The following is a 24,963-nucleotide window of genomic DNA, read 5'->3' as shown; positions in this document are numbered from 1 at the left end:
TGAGCCTAATTACCCAAGAATAGCACTGTTCTCATTACCCCACCTCCTTTCACCCCTCCCACTTAAACGCATCACTCTCTCGAATACCTCACCAATTAAAAGTCCCCTCCTCTTTTCCTTTTATACTAAGATAACCTTTATATCTTTCTCTACCCTCTCTTACCTCATAGCCTGTTCCCTTCCCCATAACTATACCCATTAAACCACTTCTTGTCTAGGTATGCTCACCTTAATTCTCCACACCCTCCAGGCCCCCTGCTTCCTTCTTGTATTCTTAATTCCCGTATGCTATGCTAGCTCATACTCCTCCAAAGCTCCTCCAATCTTACCTTCAACTCAAACTACCACACATACCCACCTTCACCCCCAATCATACACTCATTTCCATTCTATCTCCTTTTCCCTTATTCAACCTAACCCCCTGCACCTTTTCTATCCTAAACTCTTCTCCACAACTAAAATACTTACTACTAAACTAATGTTAGATCTACCCACATTCTTACAATGTAAACCCAAATGGCTAAAGGTTATTTCCTTCAATAACCTAGCCTTAGCTGGAGACATTCATCCCAACCCTGGTCCTAGTCCCCTTACAAACAACTCCCTCCCCCCATCTCCTTCTTCCCCTTCCTCCACGCACAATACTCAAGTTCTTTACAATCAATGCCCAGAGTCTCAACAACAAAGTACACCAATTCCAAGCATGGCTAAGCCATAACCAAACCGACATCTTAGCCATCTCAGACACCTGGCTCAAACCCCATGTTTCTGACTCTGAAATCCTGCCTACCAGTTTTCACACTCTCAGAAATGACCGATTAAATAAAAAAGGTGGTGGCACTGCACGAATGTACTCATCTTCTTACCTTAATTCTCCTTCAAATTCCAATCCCTCAATTCAATAATACTGAACTAACAGTTGGTCTACTAAAAATCAGTACTCGTAAGAATATCTTTATCATTGCCCTATATATCTCACCTGGTAACATCTCTACTCTCAAAGATATTCTTCTATGGGCCTCAACTGAAATTAAATATGAAACTTACATTCTAGATGACGTAAATATTGACCGGAATAAATCAATATTCCCTCTCCCTCCGTATCCCTTAACCTCTACAGCTTTACTCAAGTAATCCTCTCCATCACCCAACCCAACAAAACAAACCCCCAGGATCCATTATAGACTGGATCCTAGTCACCCATCCAAATAAAATAACTAACTCTGGCACCATTCCTGATACCATTCTTGACCACCTCCCAGACTTCATTTATCGTTCAACTACCTCTACCCCACATCAGCATCAATACATTCTCAGTCGCAACCTTAGTAGCGTTTAACCCCACAACTTTCTCAAATATTCTCAAACAAATGAACTGGTGAATTCTAAATACCCTTCTTCTTGACAAAGCTAAAGACCACTTCAACTCTGTCTTCCTAGACACTCCCTAGCCCCACTACGAAACAAAAGAATAAAAATACTGCTCCTTGGCTATCCAAAGAAACAAAAGAAATTATGCATCAAAAGGACAAATCCTGGAAGCTTTACAAAAACAATAAAATGCCCAATACCCTGCTCCAATACACACAACTCTGCAACCTTGCAAAATTAATCACTAAGGACAAAAAAATCCTATTATAGTAAGCTCCAGTCCAATAATAATAAAAAACCCAAACAATTCTGGAAATCCATTAAGTCACTTCTCAATCCAGACTCCAAGAATAACCCCTGTCCTGACCCAAGTATATCTGACCTCGAATTAACATCACAATTTAACTCATTTTTTATAGAAACTATTGCTGACCTGACCAAAACTTTTCCCAACAATAATTCACTTGTCCCTCATTCTTCTCCTTCTAAGCCCCCTAATAACCTTCCCCTTATGTCCCAGCTCAAACCTGTCTCTACTAAATTTATAAAAAGACTTCTATCCAAGCTAAAACCTTGCTCCAATATCCCTGATAACATTCCCTCCTCCTTCCTAAAATGTGCTGCTGACGGTATAGCACTCCCAATCAGATCCATAAAGGAATCATATGTACCCAAACTCTGGTGTACAGCCTATATTCTTTCTATTCACAAAGGAGGCAAAAACACCAACATCTCAAACTTCCGCCCCATTGCTCTGCTCTCACCAATCTCCAAAATCCTACAAAAATGTAGCCACCTCCAACTTATGCCTTTCCTGACCCAAAACCAACTCCTTACACCTACCCAGCATGGCTTCCACCCAGGCCATAGCACTATAACCGCACTACTATCCTTCTTAGAAATGGTCAATCAAGCCAGAGATTCAGGACACTTAGTAACCACAGTTCTCCTCGATCTTTCTAAAGCATTTGATACTGTTTCCCATAATTACCTTCTCTATCACCTCTCCAACCTATATCTCTCACCAAATACTTTATCCTGGTTCTCCAGTTACCTGTCAGATAGAGCTCAAGTAGTTAAATGGAAGAACACCACCTCTACTTTCTTACCTACCCCAACCGGCATACCACAGGGGTCCATCCCCGGACCTATGCTTTTCAACATCTTCATTAATAACTTTCACACTGCTATTCCTGCTGCAAAGGTTATTCAATATGCAGATGACTCAACTTTAGTCTACACTGCCTCTAACCTTCCTGAACTGCTGACTAAATGAGAATTGGATGCATCAAAACCACCTATTAATCAATGCAAATAAATCAAAAATTCTAATATTCCCTCCCTCTAGGACTTTCTCTTATGACAAAAATGCATTCAAAGTCCTTAGCCAAACCAACTCACCTATAGAAGTGGTCCCTTTTGCAAAACATCTTGGTATTACTATTGATGAACACCTCAAGTTCGATATCCACATTCAACAAAATATAAAGAAAACCCACCAAAAGTTAGGTATGCTTTACAGGAACAATATCTTTCTCTCTAACTCTACTAGGCATATCCTGGCCACTACCTACCTTCTCCCATCCTTATTATACGTAGCCCCTCTTCTAACTAACCTGACCTCTTTCATCACTTCTAAACTAGAAAACTGCTATAATAAAATCTCTAAATTTGCCACCAAATCCAAAAATTCTACCCAGGCCTTACCTTTCAATCTCTGAAGTGGCTAGAACTCACTAACTACCTAGACTACCTCCAACTTACCACTGCTCACAGACTTGTATTTCTCCCAACAAAATGTCTGGCCCTAACAAACATCCTTCCCCCCTACACCCCGAATAGAACTCTCAGATCTGAACACCAAAACTTAATTACTATCCACAAACCTAAACGACCTGCTGGCCAACTTCTCCTCTCTTTCTCACTAGGCAAGAAATAGAATTCTCTCCCTTCCACACTAAGGACAATATCAAACTCAGAAAACCTCAAAACCCAGCTTTTCTCATACCTGTCATCCAAATGGAAATGTACCTGCGTTCACCCTACCTAATTCTATTAAGGAAATGCCCCAAGGATTTTTTTCTCCTGGGTTCCTAACCTCTCTATAACTCCCATAACTATTTCCTAGAGTGGATTCAAGCTCTCTGCAACTCCTATAGCTACTCGCACAGGATTTCAACTTTGTAAATAATGTAAACAGCTTCTTACTCTAAATGATTGCATGTAAAGTGTTTCCACACTTCAAATGTAAGAATGTATGTTTAAATGAACCTGTGCAGTACAACCCTTAGATTGATCACAGTGAACTTTGTTTATCATGCTTGATATTGAATGTACATATCTGTAAACTATAATACATACTGTACCTTTTATACTTTTGTATTCTTTACTGTATTATGTATTATGGAGCTTTTCTCCCCGGGCCTCCACTGAAAACGGGCACATTTGGGCCCAGTGGACTTCCCCGGTAATCAAACTGGAAATAAATAAATAAAATAAGACAACTGTAAATAAAATAAAAATGGACTTTCATACACAAGACTTCTCTGTGTGCTGTATAAGCTGATAATTCTATTAAATCAGCCATCTAAATCTGTCTAAAACTCCATAAGCTTCTTTATATTCATCTTGCATATTTCTAAATTACTCCATGGGTACTGAGCTCGCCATCTGTATGTCTGACTCTCTTCTTCTGTGCAGTAAAAGCTTATTATACTGACACTACAGTAGACTACCAGTATCTTCAAGCTGCGCCACCTTGTTCTTGTGCGTCACTTTCTGAGAAGCTGCTTTCCTGGATATTGCAGAAGTATTTGAATGAATCTACAATGATCATCAACATCTGTCTATCCTTGGTATACGGTCAGTATTTTACACCCTATTTTCTACTTATTCTGGTGCAGACCTTGTACCATGTTTGCCTTCTGCAGATCGTGTAAACAGTGTGTATCCATGAAGGTAGGTTTGCAGAGTCAATATTAGTTTGCCAAAACTCATCTTCAGCGAACGCCATTTCATCAACACGTATTCAGCAAAAAATATCACTTCTGCAATTCACTGAATTTTCCAAAGACAATGAAGTAGTTGGCCAACTACACAACTTTGCCTTTTTCCCCACTGTAGTGCAATCCTGGAGTTGGCATAAATAGTTGGGGGGTTGATTTAGTTACCTTTGGGTTCTGTTGTGCTGTGGGGCAATTGTTTCATTACCCTTGGAAAATTCAGTGGATCGCAGAAGTGATTTTGCTGAATATGTGTTGATGTAAAGGTGTGCACTGAAGACACATTTTGGCTAACTAATATAGACCCAGGTTTGCCAGAACTGCACACACTACTCCACAAAGGGTCTCAACATCCACCTAGAGAGTAAAACACTATGGAAATTTCTACCGGTTATGCCTTTCTAACTGCATCCCAACTATCAACTCTTTCTTATTGCATCTCAGTAATTTTTGCCACACTACTAATTCTGTGTTCACTTCCAATTTATCTTTCAGTTTCATACCTGTAACAATAGACTTTGGGCTTCGTGTTTTCATTCCAAAGTACACTTGAGGCCTGTAAGAACCCCAGAATTTTTCAGGTGAAACACTGGGGCTCGTGCTGTTCAGGTCAAGAATCCATGGAGCTGGGTGTGGAGTCACAACTCGGTTGGTTAGCTGCCACTTGTTAAAGACATTATAAGCAAATAAAGCAACAAATATGACAAGGATGCTGGTAATCGCAACACATATTTTACTCAGTCCAGGTTTTCCTTTTTTGTCCTTTTTGATATGGCTGGAGTAACTTTCCTCTCTTTCAGTGCTCCTAGAAGTCTTAACATGAAACTGGTCAATGGATTTCCCATGTTTTTCACTACCAGAGGAACTGGACAGGTCATCTATTTTCTCATCCTTTTTACTGGTACTGGTCCTGCTTTGGCTAGACTTGGGTTTCTTTTTTGCCATTTTTGTTCCTACAGAAGACAAAGAGCAAGCATTTTATTAGAATTTGGATTTAAAATATGAATACTATTATACCTATGCAATCAGACAATACAAACAGACATATAAAAATTTCTTCTGAGGCTGGATTCTAATGTTGCTTATACAAGATATACACCTTTTGAATCTAGAACTCTAAACTACAGTAAATGGTTTCTGAAAACATAACCTCGGCCACTATGAACTTCACAGTAAGCAACATGTTTGGTGATGCATTCTGCACTTTATTTTTATTTACTTTGTGTTACTGACTTAGTAGTTTTCATTGAAGCTCTGGCCTTTTTCAGAGAAGGAGGACTCCTAGGTAGTTAAACTGACTCCCAACATGCATATTAACTTGTACCAGCCTAATACTACATTACCAAGCATTTTACTTTGACATATGCGCTGCATAAGGGAGGTACCTCAAATGAATTATCAGACTTCCGCCCAATAGCCCTTCTCTCTCTCCTTGCAAAAATTATGGAGAGATGTATCCACCGGCAATTACTTCAGTACCTCCTACAAAACAACCTACTAGTTGACTGCCAACACGGTTTCAGGCCACACCATAATACAGCTCTTCTGTCCTTTACAGACTGCATTAATAAAAACAGGAATACTAACATTCTATCTTCTGCACTCTTCATAGACCTCTCAAGGCCTTTGATATGGTTAACCACCAACTACTGATAGGTATACTTGAATCGCTCTCTCTTGATCCTCAACTAGTAAAATGGTTCCAATCCTACCTTGAAAACAGAAAACTAGCTGTCCTGTGGGAAAACAATCTATCTTTCTCAGCTTCCTATCACCCTTGGTGTCCCTCAAGGATCCATTCTTGGACCTCTCCTTTTCACAACTTTCATTAATGATCTAAAAACCTCCCCTCCCCAAACTACATGCATACAATATGCCGATGATTCGACTCTGATATGTGCCGCATCCTCCCCTGCAAAATTACATAGTGATACACAAACAGTGTTTACTTTAGTTGAAAACTGGTTCCATCAAAGATGTCTCCTCCTGAACCTGAAAAAAACTAAATTACTACTATTTACTCCCACACAGAAGTCCCCCTCTATCAATTTTATAGTGAAATCAAACAATGGCACAGAAATAGCCCCCGAAACCACCACCAAACTCCTCGGTGTAATAACAGACAACCATCACAACTTTGACACACATATTGACTCAACTATTAAATCAGTAAATAGAAAACTTGGATTCCTCTACAGAATCAGACCATTTCTTACAGAGTCAGCAAAGATGTCTATTGCCAAAACCCACCTCATTTCCACCCTACTCTATGCCTCCCCTATCTATACGACTCTATCCAAAAGCAATCTAAATAAACTAGCAACCGCCTACAACAACATAGCCAAATTTGCCACCGGTGCCCCTTTCCGTACTCACCACTGCCTTAATCTTAAAACTTCTAGGATGGCTGGAAGTACAAAACCAACTAGTTTTCCAGCAACTCATTTTAATTCACAAGATTCTACATCATCCTACAAATACTCCCATACTATGTAGCCTATTAAATTCTTATAAAAACCTTCCTACCCTAAGATCTGCTAAAAAGCTACAAGTTGCCACCATTAAATCCAATAACAAATCTGGGGACTGCCTATTCTCAAATGCTGTTGGCAATCCTTGGAACAAACTTCCAGCTGAACTAACATCCCTTACTTCCACCAACCTTTTCAAGAAACAATTGAAAAAATTCATTAAAATCCAATGGCTTTGCCCCTGCTCCAAGCCTGACTGATACTTTTTCTCCTTTTTTCTACTTTGACTCCCTAACTGAATTATTTTTGCTGAGACTTCTCTACCTTCTATATCTGACGTGATTAAACATTATTTTCTCTTTTATTTTGTACCTCCCTACTGTGCTGTATGAATCTTATGTACAATAAATATCTTTTTATTTTTTCTTTTATATATATATATATATATATATATATATATATATATATATTATATATATATAAACTGAAAAAGAACAATTTTTGTTTATTTTCCAATATGGTAGTTAACCAAAAAAAAAATGCTTTGCTATAATATTCCTGCCAATCAATTGTATACTTATGTAATTATTTTGTATTTCCACTTTTCTTGTGGACTATGTAATTATTTTGTATTTCCACCTTTCTTGTAGACTATTTGTGTACATTTTTTTCTCTTTATTGTCTCAGAGCTTTTCTCCTCGGGCCTCTACTGAAAATGGACATATATCCAGTGAGACTAGCCCGGTCAACAAATGTAAAATAAATAAATAAATAAATAAAATTAGCTGGGTAATTGTCCTAGGGAATAAGCATTCTCTTGAAATGCTGACAACCCAAATTCATGCAGCAGCCTTTGTACCACACAGCAGGCTGGGTGACTTAAGAAAGGAGCAGATAAAACATTTTGCTTTCCTCAGGGGTGTGTGTGTGTGTGTGTGTGTGTGTGTGTGTGTGTGTGTGTGTGTGTAGGGGAGTGACATGCTTAAAGGATATTGTACTGGCCCTATTCTACATTACTGCAGTTTCAAACTACTCACATGTACACCATGCTGGTCTGCATCGAACAATAAAAAAATCCCATATGACCAATTAGTATGATACTGTTCCGATAACAAAACCACAGACACAGGGGATCACCAGTACCAGCAGTGGGTCTTTTATATACTTCATTAGTGCACCCACATGTGCTGTTCATTCTGGGACTACATCATCATCTGCTAACTTGTCCATTCTAGTCTGCTGTCCCTGCTTCCCCCTCAGACTGCTAACACGACTATAAGTGACAGTCACTTCATGGAGTGGAAGGACCATTAAGACTGTGAAACAGAAAAGATGCATTATTTTAACAGAAGACAGACATGCAGTGCTAGCAAAACCTGCAGTAAAATAAGGGGTCAGCTTGTCAGAGACCAAGACAGAAGTAAAGTTGTCATTTTATTTGCCATTTTAAACAACTGCTTCTGTTTCTTTGAAGTTGGATACTCACTAACAGGTACTGGTAAAAAAAGTATTAAGTTATGAAAGGTTCTACACAATTTCAGAATGAACTCAAAGCTATTATTTACACAAAATGTTTCCATAGAAACATCAACTGTTACCAGAAAAGCAGCTAAAGAACCACTCGTGTCTAGACTGGTCTTGTTCTTAAAAATCCAAAAATGCATAACAGTATAGCATAAAGACAAGTTAAAATACCCACCATTCCAATTTTAACAATTTTAATTTTCCTATAAAGCAATTAAAAAATAAATAAAAGCAGTGAAAATCAAAATATAAGCTGGGCTGCACTGACAATCACCTAATGTGCAGTAAATACAACAGGTGCAAAACATCTAAGCTTGAGGTGATTTCTGAATGAGCTGACCACTCTGACTGCTTTGAGCAGAAATTAAAAACAAATCAGAAGTTAATTCTTTAAAGTTACAAAAGTCATTTGTAGAGACATGAATTTTTAGAAGATGCGCAGACACACACACACACACGGCACACACAGTTACAGGCATTAATTCTCCAGTTAGATATATCCCCAAATCATTAAGGAATAATTTGCCAACTGCTTTTATATTCGTAAACACTTGGTCCCAGGCATTAGCCCTCTCAAGTTTCCAAAAAGGTGTTTGCCATATGTCCTAAGGACTGCCACGAGGATGCAATTCTCCTCATGATTCTTTTTCCTGCCTGGATCCCTGCTGTTGCATCATTCATTTAATTAAAACATGCAAAAGTAACATATTAAAGCTTGATCGACTCATTAGCCAACTAACACAGCAATTAATGCATGTCTGCTTTCATCACAAATTAAAAAAATCTGAACACAAAACCATTTATGATGACACTGCACCCATATTCATAATAATACTGCAAGTCCAGCTGCACCAAGTTAAAACTGTTGCATTAACCTGTACAGCATCACTCACAAATGCGTAATAGTACTGCAAACACTTAGCATTATACTGCCATCTTATGCGGTTGCTGATGGAACTGAAATCTTTCTCTACCACTTTTCTGTATTTACTTTGTCATGACATTTCATTTCTGAGTGACAAATCCCTGTGCCACAGTAAGCAGCTTGTATCCTACAACACAACACACTGATGAAAATGCAGTGAATCAGACTTCACTTACTTTAAAACTGTATACTGATACCCTGAATAGCACAATCTATAAATTCAAAAAAGGACTGCAAATATTTATCTTTGACACTGCCATTAACAGTATTTTCCTGTAAATATCTAGTACTAGTGTCATGAATTCCAACTTACAAATATTAATGTCATCAAGCATTAACACTAACCGCAAATGACACATCAATGGAAAACACAATTCTCCTAGTAATAACTGCTCTACAAATTGAATATATTCTGTTTCCCATTAATTTGTAAATACACCGCTATTTATATCTTACTTGATAAACTTGGAATTTTCCCAAAACACTTGGTGCCTAACTCAATTGAAATGGCAGTATTAAACAACTTAGCTGTATAAAATCAGCCTTATTTACACATTTTATATGACAATTAAGCAGAGTTTTGCTTATCTCTATGAACTGCAGTAATATGTGAGTGCATATGTCAAGAGATTCACATAACTGGACCTCGGGTAGTTATGGACAAGCACGGCTGATCAAGCTGGCCTCAGGAATGCATGAACAAGCCTAAAATTTGTCAAATTTCCATTAGCATAAAAAAGAAAAACATGAAGTTGACATTTACCCCAGGATTCAATAAAATCCATGCAGGATGTACCCATATATATGGCCACGGATCCCCCACGGAACACTCGATGCATAGTAATCTGAATCTGTGCAAAACTGGTATGCATAATGGTTTGCTTCTCTTTCAACATCTGCAGACGAGTGGACTCGCAATGTCAAGTCCCATGTAGGGCACCTGGCCAGGATGAGGCGAGTGTGTGGTAGGTAGGGAAACATTAAAGTATTAACCTAATGCATAACATACTGACAAAATATTTTATTTACAGGGTCTGCAGTCGTAAAAGTCAGGTATGACATTCCTGCGAAATCTAATATGTTTAGTAATGTGTCACTGCCAACCTGAAATGGTAAAGCACATTAAATCAAGAAAACATGCATTACTGTGTAGTATAGCTTCCAAACATCAGTTGATGTTGTGATCTACCCAGATTAACAGTCACTGTTCTGCTCATTGTGTGAAATATGATGTAAGTTGCACTCAAGTAATGACAAGAGTATATGGGTTATTTCCAAGAAGTCCGACACAGTTATCCATGTTGTACATGCCACACTTGAAGCAGCAGTAATCAACAGATTTTAAATGCTGATGGTGCTGTCATATGTACTGTTTTCAAATATATAAGTGTTCAATATTCTTCTAGTTACTGCATGTATGCTCTAATCCGAGACTGCACAAAAAAACTGCCTGATAAATGTAGTGCAATACCCACAGTAAGGTTCAGGCCTGAGTTATGGTCATTTTGTGTCAAATAATGCTGTAATTTCCTCCCACTCCAGGAACAACGTATATGGGTAAAGTAGCTGATGTTCTGGACAGATATCCATGCACATAATTGCCATATTTTAAAGAACATTATCAATAAAGTTTAAAGCAGGACTGTACCTTGATACATAATCCTTTCAAATAAGTGTGACACATTCCTGCATGCACTGCATATTCTGTTCTAATCTAACAGCTGTCAACTCTTAAATTAAATGCACATGTTTCTTGGAGTCACAGCTTGTGGGTTCTAATCCCATGGCAGCCAACTAAGAAATCACCGGCTGTCTAGTCTACTTAGTATAAATGAACATATCGCTCAACTGTTACACTTTTTTCGGAATGTAAAGACCAATGTCCCATATGTCTGGTCCTTGCTTAGCAGATAAACATTACTATGGAATGCAATTTATTGGCAAAGCTGTTATCAGAATGAGCACACCATGTACAAATGTTCCCTGTAGTTGCGCCTCTGTACCACAATGTGTTAGAGCTTGGCTCATACTGGCCCATGCTAACATGTTTTACATACAGCATTATCTATGCATTAGTTGCATTCACTGTGTTCACAACTGAAATTATACATATATAGATGTATGTAGTAGTGTCTGTGCAAAGTTACTAATGGAATATTTATCTCTCTCTCATCCCAACCCCTCTTTTCTTTAATTTATTAATGTTACTATTATGATTTCATATTAATATGCATTTTGTGACAACCTCTTATGTTGGCCCCTTATGTACAATTTCATATTGGTTTGATGTTGAAATAAATTTTACTAACCTTACTTACTGTTGTTTCCTTGTCCGCGTTAGTGGTGCTGCGGTAGCGTTGTCGCCTCACAGCAAGACATTGTGCATTCGATTCTCAACTAGAGCATCTTCTGTGTGGAGGCATGCGTGAATGGGCATGCCTTCACTGAAGGTTGTGCGTCAGGGCTGGTAACTCGGCATGTAAAAATCCACTACCAAACATTAGCGGACCGGATTTCCGCTGTGGCAACCCCTAACCGGGATAAGCCGAAAGACACAACAACTTACTGTTGTTTCCTTATTATAATCATTTATATTTTGTTTGATTAATCAATATTATGTTCTATAATGTTAATCATACAATGACCCCCCCATTAATATTCCAAAATGTGCACGCTTATTGGTCAGCGTGCCCATTGTAAATCAGACTTATACTAATGGAAAAAGGTCTGGTCGCCCAGACTTTTTGCATTAGTATAAGTCTTTAGTTTTTTTTTGTGTTAGGCAGCAACGGAGAACTGAAGAGCTCTGTTGCTGTAATCTCGCTATGTTAAATGAGTTTAACATAGCGAGATATCTTAAAAAAAAGCAACGGAGATCTTCCTTTCTCAGTTGCTTTTTTTAAAGCTGTTTAAAGCTCGTTTAACATAGTGTGACAGCTTTAAAACAGGGAACGGAGAGCTTCCTTTCTCTGTTGCTTTTTATAAAGACATCTCGCAATGTTAAACTTATTTAACATAGCGAGACAACTTTAAAAAAGCAATGGAGATCTTCCTTTCTCTGTTGCTTCCTCTTCGCACAACTCTGATGTACTGCGTAAGCATACGCATGTGCAGTAGATCAGAATTGCTCCAGGATACCGGACAGCTGCGGAAGGGCAGCACAGAGGCATTATACAATACCATTATTTAAGAAAAATAAGTATTTGTTTTCTTAAATAATGTCATTGTATAATAGCAATAACCCACTTCTGGGTATGGGTAATGCTGGATTTACCCATGGTTGTCTTTGTTTGGCCAATTGGGCTTTGCCCTCGTGACCAAACCACACCGACCATGGTAAATCCAGCATTACCCACACCCAGGTGTGGGATATTGTTTAATACTAACATCTGTTTGGTTATGTTTATTCTCACCCTATGTTTACATTTATTTTCTACAATGGGACAAGGTAGGCCGGTTCCTGGTGATCCACCTACCTTGGGTCCCCCAGCCATGGCACCGGAGCCCAGCACTTCTCAGCCACATACTGGTGGTGCCCCCTCTGCTGCCCCAACACTCCATGCGACGTCGGGTAGTTCTGCCTCACATGCTGGGGCTGGACCCCCCTCTGGGAGTGGTGGTTGAGGGGGTGATTTTGTCACCTATGAGGAACTGCCAGGTATGGTGCGTGGGTTGCTGCAGTGAACTGTTGGTGCACACCTACGCTGGATGGAGAGCATGTTGTCCAACCTGGTGGGCAACCCAGCCACAGACACCAGCATCCACCACTGCCACTACAGGAACAGTGAAAAAGCACTGCTGACAGTTCCATGGGTGAGGACTTGAGTCACACTGCTGCAATGTGTGACACTCATGGGAATGGGATTCCATGACACCCTCCCCATTCGAGGTGTTCACCCGCCTCTTGTGTCACACACCAACATTGTCTGTCTGCAAATGCTTCCTCACCTACCCAATTTACCTCACCCACATGTACCCATGTCCCTTCCCCAACATTCCACTCTCACCTTAAAAAGAAATGGACGCCTGTCCCACAAAACAAACAGCTCTCCATTTCACACATATGTCTGCTGGGCACACTTAGTCTGATCTAACTGGCATGACAATGCACTGCTCTCGTCCTCACCCCTCACTCTGAGGGTAACAGTCCAAATCAGGCTAAAAATCCTGTTATGCAAAGTTGTTGCTGTACAAGAAATGGATAGCTATGGTTCTGTCCTACACATACCTACCTGTCTTGCACTATGTTTTCCCCCTCCTTGCATCCCATTTCACCACTGTCCTATTTTTCTTTTCAAGGATTTTTTGCATGCCTTGTCACATAGCTATGCTAAATAGCGCTAAATTGATATATGCATTGGAAAAGACATTAATCATGTTCTAAATAAATACATCTGAGCCCTATTTCGAACCCGGGCAAATCGCACCTGCTGAAGAGTGGATCAACCTGTCATACTACACAGCTGTTAATGAACACAGGTGCTTTAATCAAAACATAGTAATGTGCAGGTTCCTGTCAATAAGTGTATTTAAATGATGCTGCGTATTGCGCTGCACTGTGCAAATCAACTAAAATGGTATGACAACAAAGTACTGTAATTGGGACTCTAGTACAGAAGTACATCAGTATACAGACATACACATATGACTAGACGTAAGTGAGCTATCTAATAGCAGATAACCCTGCAATTCTATATACAACATGACAAAAAGACACTTGCTAAAACATTACTGGAAAAACAGAATTGTAACGGACTATGGTAGAAAAAGACAGCACTCTAAAGCCATTCACATAACAGTACATGTAAGTGAGGTAAATAACAGCAGATAACTGTGGAATGATATCTACAACATGTAAAAATACTGAGCTACTGAGTCTCTGTTATAGCAGGTGTATGTAAAATGCAGTAAGAACATTAGTTTTTGGTACTCATGGTCCGGGGTTCAAGTATAGCTGCATCTAGCATTGAAAATAAATTTATATGGGCATTAACATTGTAAGTTGTGATATGTATATCTGTCTCATCACATAGTTATCCACACAAAGCAGTTCAGATGGAATGTCTGCTTCTAAATAATGTTAGTCACAGGGCTACAGGTAGGATCACTCCTACTTACTCCTATTACAACAGTAGTATGTGCAGAGAATGTCAGGTCATGCATTAGTAGGAATTCCCAGGGGATTTTGCACTATGTACTGAAACAGTGGCCCAGTAATATCAGACAGCTGCCCACAAGGATTTGCTAGTGATAGTACAGACAGCCACAGTTGCACAATTAACATACATACATAGAAGTTGTGCTACACGAAAGGGTGGCTAGCACACATACAACAGGGGACAACCATGACAAAACATGCGACTTGGTAGCTGCCCAATAGTGTGACATAATGGTTAATGGACCCCTACCTTTTTCTAGGATACACAAAGCATGTTGTCTGTTATTCTGGTATTGATACCTTTGGCTAACATACTTACCTGAGACACATCACCTAATTTCCAGTGGGATGAGTTCCCTCTATCTGGCTCTGCCTATACAACAAGGCTACTACAGGCCCCACATTTACTCTCCAGTCTTGTTCACCTGCAAAGTGTTGATCCTATCTGCCTATGCCTACTGCCATAAGCATCCGCTTCAACCTGTAGCACACACATCTGTATGTAAAAAGTAGCTGCTGCAGACATTCTGTTTGCGATGACATAGTATCTTTACCCCAGTAATTTCCATCCCACCACATGCAAAAGGGGGATGAAAACTACATTAAGCCTTTATATCTTGTTCAGTGGTTGCATGGGATTGGCTGATTATATTTCAAAACAGCTGTGTAGGCTGCAGTTAGCATTTCCAAAGCAGAGATTGGTTCACAGGCAATAACTTGCTAATTAGAACCACATTAAAAAGGCAAACATCAAGCTAGGGGAACCATTGTGCAGGAGAATAACCTTACAGGGTGAACACACTGGTACAACATTCATATATCTGTACCCTTCTACAGAGGAGTATTATATTCCATCAGGTATGTAACCATTTTTTCCCCACATAATGCATATATTTGAATATACTTAGAGGGAATGGGAATTATTGCGTTACTAAGCCTTTAGTAGAACTGTACTGATAGCATGTTATTGATCTGCGGATGTGTTAAACCTACAGTGGATATAAAAAAGTTTACACACCCCTGTTAAAATGCCACGTTTTTGTTATATAAAAAAATGAGCCCACAATAAATCATTTCAAAACTTTTCTCACCTTTAATGTGACCTATAACGTGTACAATCCAATTGAAAAACAAACCAACCTGTTAGGAGAAAAAATATAAAAAATAAAAAAATGTACAATAAGCTGGTTGTATAAGAGTGCACACCTTTAAACTAATACTTTGTTGAAGCACTTTTGATTGAATTACAGCATTCAGTCTTCGTGGGTACACACCTGTCATCAATTAAAGAGACTCTGATTAACCCCAAATAAAGTTCAGCTGTCCTAGTAGGATTTTCTTGACATTTACTCAGTTGCCTGCTAAGCAAAAGCCATGGTTTGCAGAGAGCTTACAAAGCAGCAAAGGGATCTCATTGTTGAAAAGTATCAGTCAGGAGAAGGGTACAAAAAAAATTCCAAAGCATTGGATATACCATGGAACACAGTGAAGACCGTCATCAAAAAGTGGAGAAAATATGGGACAACACTGACATTGCAAAGAACTGAACGTTCCTCCAAAACTGATGAAAAGACGAGACGAAAACTGGTCAGGGAGGCTGCCAAGAGACCCACAGCAACACTGAAGGAGCTGCAGGAATTTCTGACAAGTACTGGTTGTGTTCTACATGTGACAACAGTCTCCCATATTCTCCATATGTCTGGACTATGGGGTAGGGTTGCAAGACAGAAGCCTTTTCTTACACAGAAAAACACCCAGGCCCGGCTAAAATTTGCAAAACAATACAGGAAGTCTCCTAAAAGCATATGGGAAAAGTGTTATGGTTTGATGAGACCAAGGTTGAACTTTTTGGCCACAATTCCAAAAGGTATGTTTGGCACAAAAACAACACTTCGCATCACCAAAAGATCATCATCCCCACAGTGAATCATGGCTGTGGTAGAATCATGCTTTCGGGTTGCTTTTCTTCAGCTGGAACTGGGGCTTTAGTCAAGGTGGAGGGAATTATGAACAGTTCCAAATACCAGTCACTTTTGGCCCAAAACCTTCATGCATCTGCTAAAAAGCTGAAGATAAAGAGGAATTTCACCTTTCAACATGACAATGACCCCAAACAGACATCCAAATCAACAAAAGGAATGGCTTCACCAGAAGAAAATTAAAGTTTTGGAATGGCCCAGCCCAGATCCTAAATCCAATAGAAAATCTGTGGGGTGACCTGAAGATGGTTGTGCACAAGAGATGCCCATGCAATCTGACAGATTTGGAGCGGTTTTGCAAGGAAGTGTGAGCAAATATTGCCAAGTCAAGATGTGCCATGCTGACAGACTCCTAGGAACCCAAGAAGACTGAATGTTGTAATTAAATCAGAAGGTGCTTCAACAAAGTATTAGTTTAAGGGTGTGCACACTTATGCAACCAGCATATTGTACGTTTTTTTTAATATTTTTTTCCCTAACAGATTTATTTTTCAGTTGAACTGTACAGGTTATAGGTCACATTAAAGGTGGGAAAAGTTTTGAAATGATTTATTGTGGCCTCATTTTTTATATCACAAAAACCTGGCATTTTAACAGGGGTGTGTAAACTTATATATATATATATATATATATATATATATAAAATATTAAAATTACAAGATGGATGGTCTCAATGTAGCCGCCACATCCTAGGCAAAGACTCGGGTAGGGATTAAAGGAGCAACTTAATGACTGGCACAGAAGTGAGAAATATACTCTTCATTGTTTTACATTCAGAATTTAAAAGTGTGTTGCTTGCAGCAGCTTTATATGATATGACTTAAAAATTCAGGCAATGTATGCAAAGCATAGTGCAAAGCAGCAATTTCAATGGAATTATTTGCAAATGATGAAGAAAGTACCCACTCTTCCCAAAGAGCTGTATGCAGACATAAAAATGTAACAATTTGAAGGAAGTCAGGATATCCTTCTTGTTCAACTTGTAGTAAACAAGAAATATTTAGTAATACAGATGGATTCAGTACAAATATCTGTGATTTGAAGCTTAAAAAATGTAAGAATATAAGGAATATAAATTGAGAACAGATGTATATAGAAATAAGCACAAAGATTCATTGCAAGAAACATTATGTGCTTTGCTAATTAATAAATGGAAGATTTAAGCACTCATCTACAACACGTAATCAGCCATCCTCTGTGTCTTCTATATGCAGCTGAACAAGAGATTTCCATCACTCATAATAGCAAAGACACCTAAAGAAACTTACTGAAGTTACTCATGAATATGGAAACATGATTCTGAAATAAATGAAAAAGAAGTTATGTACTCACCATAATGTTCCATCTGAGTAGTTATACTTCATTTTTCTGCAGCCTGTGGGTATTCAGATCCATATCGGATCCGAACCGGCAACTTTTTTTCTGGCATCTGCTCCGAGCTCTTCCCCTACCCATAATACACCACCATCTCCTATCTTCCATCAGATCAAGTTTGCTGCAACCATACACTTTAGCAACTCAAACTAAATAATTCTAACATGTTCATTCACATGAAAAGGTCAGGGGGACGGAGGGTGGGAAGGTTGCAGAAAAATGAAGTATAACTACTCAGATGGAACGTTATGTTGAGTACATAACTTTTTTTATCTGAAGTAGTTAACTTCATTTTATCTGCATCCTGTGGGACAGAGTCCCCAGCTACTCAAAAATCCTGAGAGGCCCTCGTAGAAGGATATTCCTGAGCACCGCAGAGCCAAAGAATGCTCTCCCTCTGGAAATCAGATCTAATTTGTAATGAGAAATGAAAGTATGTGAATTTGCCCAAGTTGCTGCTGCACACATGTCATCCAAAGGAACCTTAGACCAAAAAGCAGCAGAAGTCATCATGGACCTGGTAGAGTAAGCTTTAACCGGACCAGGAGGAGATAAACCTTTGGCTTTGTAAATATGTAAAATGCAAAGAGTGATCCATCTGGCTAAAGAAACCTTGGAAATGGCCTTTCCCAAATAAGGTTTAGAAAATGAGATGAATAATTGATCAGACTTACGGAAGGGTTGTGCTCTATGAAGATAGAAATGAACTTGTCTATGAACATCTAACAAATGAAGTTTATATTCACCCTTGTTCTGAAAACTTGGAAAGAAAACAGGTAAATTAATTGTTTGGTTTATGTTTGATTGAGATGCCACTTTTGGTAGAAAAAAAAGGATTTGTATGGAGAGAGATCCTGTCCTTACGGAAGACCAAATAAGGAGGCACGGCAGACAAAGCCTGAAGCTCAGAAACCCTCCTAGCCGACGTAATAGCCACTAGGAAGGCTGTCTTCCAAGATAAAAACTTTAAATCCACTGATGCTGCAGATTCAAAAGGATGAGTTACTAAAGACTGGAAAACCAAAGTAAGGTCCCAAGGAGGAATCAAATCTTTGATAGGAGGACGCAAAAGAAAATTGTCTTTTAGAAAGGCTTTACACAGCCTAGAAGAGGCCAGGGCGATCTTATTTTCACCAACACGAAAGTCAGAAATGGCTGCCAGCTGTACTTTCACAGTGAAGGAACTAGCTCCTTGCTGAAAAATACTATTCAAGAAATCCAACACCGCTGGAACAGGGGCTGTAAAAGGATCCAGGTTTCTCTGAGAGGCCCACATAGAGAAACATCTCCATTTACTGCGATAAACTTTCCTAGTGAAATCTTTAAGAGAGGCCACTAGTATAGATTTAACAGGGGATGAAAGACTGGGAGTCCTGGCAATCAAGGGAACTGGAGCAGCCAAGCTGTCAGCTTGAGACTGTCCAGATTGGGAGGGTAGGCACCCAAAGGATGAAAGATTAGATCCAAGCAGGGATCCAGAATCCACGGAGGAGCTAGAAGATGAGACCAAAGGAAGGGGAACCAAACTTGATGAAGCCAGAATGGGGCAATGAGGACCACTTTGCTCCCCAGTTGGCAAACTTTCTGAAGAAACTTCGGAATGAGTGGTAACGGTGGTAAGAATACAGTAACATGGGGGGGGGGGTCAAACATGGCATCTCTGGGGGCATCCCCTGGTGAGGGAATCAGAGCAAAGAACTTGCTGCACTTCGCGTTGGAATGAGATGTGAAGAGATCACAGCAAGGCTGTCCCCATGCAAGAAATATCTCCTCTGCTACTGACTGTTTTAGAGACCACTCGTACGGCATCAGAATAGCCCGACTCAATCTGTCTGCTAAAATGTTGGAGCATCCCGGGATATGCGTTGTGATCAGAAACCGACCGTTGGAAATTGCCCACTCCCACACTCTCATGGCCATGCGACACAGAGGGTAAGATCTGGTGCCCCCCTGCTTGTTGATGTACCAGACAACCGACATGTTGTCTGAATGAATTCCAATCGTACCCGGAGGAAGGACAGTGTGGAAGGCTTTCAACGCTAAAAGCACTGCCCTCATCTCCAGAACATTTATGTGCAACCTGGTCTCTATCTGGGACCATGTGCCTTGGACCGTCCTTCCCGAACAATGTCCCCCCCCACCTGAGTTGGGAGGTTTCCGTGGTCAATGTGGCTTGGTCTGGAGATGACATGAAAAGGGGTCCTGCTGTAACTTCTGGTGAATGGGACCACCAATCCTGCAGGTGTGACTGATCCTTATCGGAAAATCCATGGGAAGGTCTAGCCAAGACCATTGAACAGCTACAGTTCATTGAAGAACCCATATGTGAAGGTGTGCATCATGAAGGATAGAGACTGAGGCAGCCATAGAGCCCAGGGCTTGGAGAACATCGCTCGCCTTTGGAAATCTGAGGTCCACGATTAGAGCAATGTGGTACCTGAGGTTTGAGATCCTGTCTTGTGTTAAGAAGACTTTTAGTTGCAAAGTGTCTAGCCGTGCCCCAATAAAATCTAAGACTTGCACAGGTTGCAAAAGAGATTTGGGAACAATGACTGTAATCCCCAGCAGATCTGCCAAGAGAAGGAAGTAGTCTTGGGCCAGATAAAGAAGACGCTTGGTGGATGCAGCGAAGAGCCAGTCACCCAGGTAAGGAAATACATGAATTCTCTGAAGCCTCAGGTGAGCTGCTACTACTGCCATTACCTTGGTAAACACCCTGGGGGCTGTGGTGAGACCGAAGGGTAGAGGTCTGAACTGGAAGTGACTGGCTCCCAGCCGGAAGCAAAGAAACCCCCTGGAGCTTTTGTGGATCTTGATATGGTAGTAAGCATCCTGGAGGTCTAACGAACACATCCAATTGCACTCTCGGAGATAAGGTAGAATGGACTGTAGGGTGACCATCCGGAACTTTTGTTTGGCAACAGACAGGTTCAAGGTTGACAGGTCTAGAATGGGCCTGAGGTCCCCCGTCTTTTTTGGCACTAAAAAGAACCTGGAGTAAATGCCTAATCCAGACTGGTCGAGGGGGACCAGTTTGATGGCTCGTTTGTGAAGCAGCTTTGAAACCTCTAGAGCTGCAGCCTCCCTGTGAGCGGGTGGGACATCTGGGAGGCGTCTTGTAGTACTTGGAGGGGCAACAAATGGGACAGTGTAGCCTCTGGATATTATTTGTAGCACCCAGTGATCTGCAGTTATGGACTCCCAAGCTGCTGGGTGCAAGGACAATCCCCCCCCCCCCCGACTGCCTCCAGAGCAGGATAGTCGGGCAACTCCTCAGGGCTGCTGCATGGGCCTGTCAGAAAAAGGTTCCCTAGACACGAAATTCCTGGGATACCCTCTACCTCTGGGATGGCGTCGATCCTGTCCCCCTCTGCCTATGGGGGATGAGTTGCCCTGAAACTCCTGGGAAAACTGTGATTACTGGAACCACATCTTCTTTTGCCCTCTGATTCCTAGAAAAGGACTGCTAAGGGTTAGATAAGCGGATCCAGATGGCAGACAAAGTCTTCCTGTCTTTTTCGCTCTGGACAAGAGTGTCACGTACTGTCTTCCCGAAAAGGGAAGAACCATCATAGGGAGCATTGGTAAATGACGTCTTCAAAGGGTCCACAAACTGACACAACCTGAGCCAGGTGTGTCACCTCATGGCTACGCCTGTCCCAGTCGCCCTAGCTGCTCCTTTCATGGCATGGGAAAGGAGGCGCATGGACGTGTTTGATACAGATTTCAGAGTCGACATCTTCACGGAGAACAGTTGTTTGTCCTGTTGTGATAAAGACTCTGGGGGAGACTCAGCGAATTCCGAGACAAGGTCTCACTGCAGCCGTATAACATGTGCCAAATAGTTCAGCGCACGGATGGAAAAGGTCGCTGAAGAATAAATGTGCTTCCCAAACCTATCCACTGACCTGGACTCCTTGTCCGGAGGGTGGACTGAGGAACTCTCTTGCGCCAGTTCCATCTTGGTGGCTGCTGTGACCACCATAGTGTCAACGGGGGCTCCTTTAGACCAAGGATATCTGTCCATGGGAGGAGAAAGAATCTTGTCAGGGAGTTTGGGGACCGGCTCTACGGTGTCAGGCTCCTTCCATGCCCGCGTGGTGATAAGATCCACCAAGGGATCCGCTGGCGGGGACAACCAGAAAGTAGATGGGCCCATGCCAAAAGCCTCCAGGAACACGGACTCATCTGTAGAAGGTTTTGGGGCTGACCAACCTCCCCTCTAGCGGAGGATCTCCATGATGTCTCCAAAGGAGACATCCTCGGGAGGTGACCTGGGGGAACCTTCTCCTTTATCTACATCCATGTCCGTAGTGAGGGACTCAGGGGAGTCCAAGTGCCTCCTTTTGCACTTGCGCTTACGGGGGCCTTCTTCAGTGGGACTCTCTGAAGAGGACTCGTGAGCCACGGGGGGGGGGGTTCCTCAAGGGGAATAACCTGGGGCTCCTCTGGCACGGGCTGTCCCTGTGACAGGTTGAAGGGAGTCGTCGCCAAATCCACTGGAGTCTGAGTGGAATATGAGGAGATGGGCTGAGGTCTCAATCCCTGGGAAGAGAACCCTCTCCACCACTTCAAACTCCGAAGGAAAGCATACCTCCTTGGTACCCAGCAAGGAAGAAGCTCTCCTCGGGTCCGAAGTGGGGATCGGAGCTGAAGCAAGGATAGCCTGAGCTCCAAGGGAATTGTTCGGATCCGAAAAGGTTGGAACCGAAGAAGGATCCATTCTCTCGGGTCCGACTCCCTGTCCACAGCTCCGAGAGTCGCTCAGATCTGAACTGGCCGGATCTGAGGAACTCAAGGTAACAGCTGGAGTGGAGGTTGGAGGAACCTTCGTCGCCAAGCTACCAGCTCCAAACAGTCTCGGATCCAAATACCCTGAAACAGCTGCACGGATCGAGGAAGGAGAAATAGGACGGAAGAAAGGCATGGAGGTCCCCCCTCCAGAGGGAGAGGGTCTTGGCAAGACTCCCATCTGTATTTGGGTCTGAATGAATCTCCACATCATCCTGTCCATGTCTAAGTCCGATAGGCTGCGAAGCAAAGGTGAGGAAGACCTCTGTTCTGAAGGCTCCATCGGCTCTGGCGAGAAACAGGATGAGCGGAGCCGAGGAGATGCTGGTCTCAGAGTTTTTGATGGTGGACTAGGGAAGGATTCTCTATCTGGAGACCTATCCCTCTTCCTCTCTTTGTCTTCCTTGCGTTTTTATCCTTGTGTTCTTTTTCTTGGTCTTTATCCTTATCCTCCCCCAGACCAGGACGAGCGGGAGTTTGAGTCCCTGCCTGGGGGGGGTGGCGGGAGTACCAGAAAACGAAGCCGTGGCAGAATCCAGCATGGAAGCAGGGAGAAGACCTTTGGCAACCAACTTGGCCTTCCTATACCTGAGGGCCCTTGGGTTAAAACTGGCAGAAATTGCACACTGAATAGACAAATGAGGCACTCTCAAACAGATTACACATCGGCCGGTGAGAGCTTATGGCCACACTCTGTGCATTTTAGCCATAACCCAAAACTAACAGCCACTCCCGAAAGAGAAAGCACACAACACTAGAGCAAACACACTGAAAGGAAGTGGGTCTAGAGACTACTGTAATGAGAAAAACCTTTTTTTTTTAACTAGAAGGGACGAACAGTGTACAACAAGAGGAGGAAGGGAAGACTAACGACCACTTTCACACAGAAATGATTGAAGTAAACACACTGAAGCTCAGAGCAATGGAGACCACGATGCTCACAATGTTGCAGCAAACGAGATCTGAGGGAAGATAGGAGATGGTGGTGTATTACGGGTAGGGGGTGGAGCTCGGAGCAGATGCTAGAAAAAAGTTGCCGGCTCGTATCTGATATGGATCCGAATACGCACAGGTTGCAGATAAAATGAAGTAAATACTTCAGATCTATCATTTCCCAAAGAAATATACGAGCGATGTTAAGAGTATACAGGATGTGATTTCTAGGAACTGGAATGTCCTTACTATGGATCGAACAACTAAAGATTTAGTAGGTGATAGACCCAGTTTTTTATATAGGAATTGTGATAATCTTAAGCGTCTTTTATGTAATGATCAAGTTATATCTATTCCATCTATTGCTCCGAGGATGCCTAATTTTGGAACTTACCCCTGTAATCACTGTAACAGATGTAGTTATATTACCACTGTTCAGGAATATTGCCATCCACATATGAAGTATACATTTGTTCCCAGACTTGTCGCCACGTGTGACACCAAGAACTTGATTTATCTCGCTACCTGCTCAGGATGTGAAGCCTTTTATGTGGGCTTGACGAAGAGAAAACTACAAGATAGAATCTATAACCACGTATACGACATTCGTAAGGGGAATGAAGCTAATGCTTTGGCCAAGCATATCATGGAATACCCCTTACATTACTCTTTTCGATTTAGAGTTCTACAGGTTGTAACTATGAATTTGAGGGGTGGTGATAATATTAATAGGTTAGCTCAAGCAGAGTTAAATTGGATATTGAGACTGGGTACACATCAGCTACCAGGTCTCAATAATTATATATCTATTAAACCTATACTTGAACATAGGAGGTAGTAGCAGTGGTTATTGCAAACTTCCCCTATATGATTTCCAAGTAAATAGTAGTAGGAACATAATATAATATTTTCATTATTTATAGGTTTAGTTTGTTTTGTTTATATTAACTGTATAGGTTTTTCTATATATATATGTGTGTTCCATGAATTTACATGTACAGGTTTAATATTAAGTTTTCTGTGCTATATATTTTATGTAATGTATTCATACTAGATTGAAGTCAATTACTGGTTTTATGAAATGGCGATTGACATAGATTTTAATCTGCAGTTGAGGTATCAAATTGTACTGCTGCTTTATTGTTTTTATTTTATTTTTAACTTTAGGAGCTGATTTATAGATAGCATTACTAAGTTTTAATAGCGATGTAATATGTCTTAGATGGATTGTATCTATTAACTGTTAATTAATTAATTAGATCTTCCTGCCTAGTTCTGTATTTAAGGGAAGAGTTTTGTGTACATTGTTATCTGATGAAGCGTAGATTACACTACGCGAAAGCGCTCATCTATATGTTTTTTATATTTGCGAATTAAATCTACTTTGCTTTTCATAACCAGTTTATGGATGTACATTTTGTTCGTGGTTAGACAA

At 41.0% G+C, this 24,963-nt stretch overlaps 1 protein-coding gene across 3 annotated transcripts in view; it reads right to left on the bottom strand.

Moving 5' to 3' along the window:
- The window catches only part of MOGS (mannosyl-oligosaccharide glucosidase), a 764,380-nt gene that overhangs the window by 446,128 nt on the left and 293,289 nt on the right, over positions 1-24,963 (bottom strand). For all 3 annotated transcript variants that reach the window (XM_044064011.1, XM_044064012.1, XR_006363848.1), the window contains exon 2: positions 4,877-5,326. In XM_044064011.1, coding sequence (XP_043919946.1) covers positions 4,877-5,318 — 442 coding nt within the window. In that variant the 5' untranslated portion in view covers positions 5,319-5,326. The remainder of the gene's footprint in view (positions 1-4,876; positions 5,327-24,963) is intronic.

Source organism: Protopterus annectens, chromosome 2.part2 (genome assembly GCF_019279795.1).
Source record: "Protopterus annectens isolate FY-2018-M chromosome 2.part2, PAN1.0, whole genome shotgun sequence".
Lineage (NCBI taxonomy): Eukaryota > Metazoa > Chordata > Ceratodontiformes > Protopteridae > Protopterus > Protopterus annectens.
The sequence above is the reverse complement of the archived record's forward strand: the minus strand, read 5'-3'. Positions and strand labels throughout refer to the sequence as shown.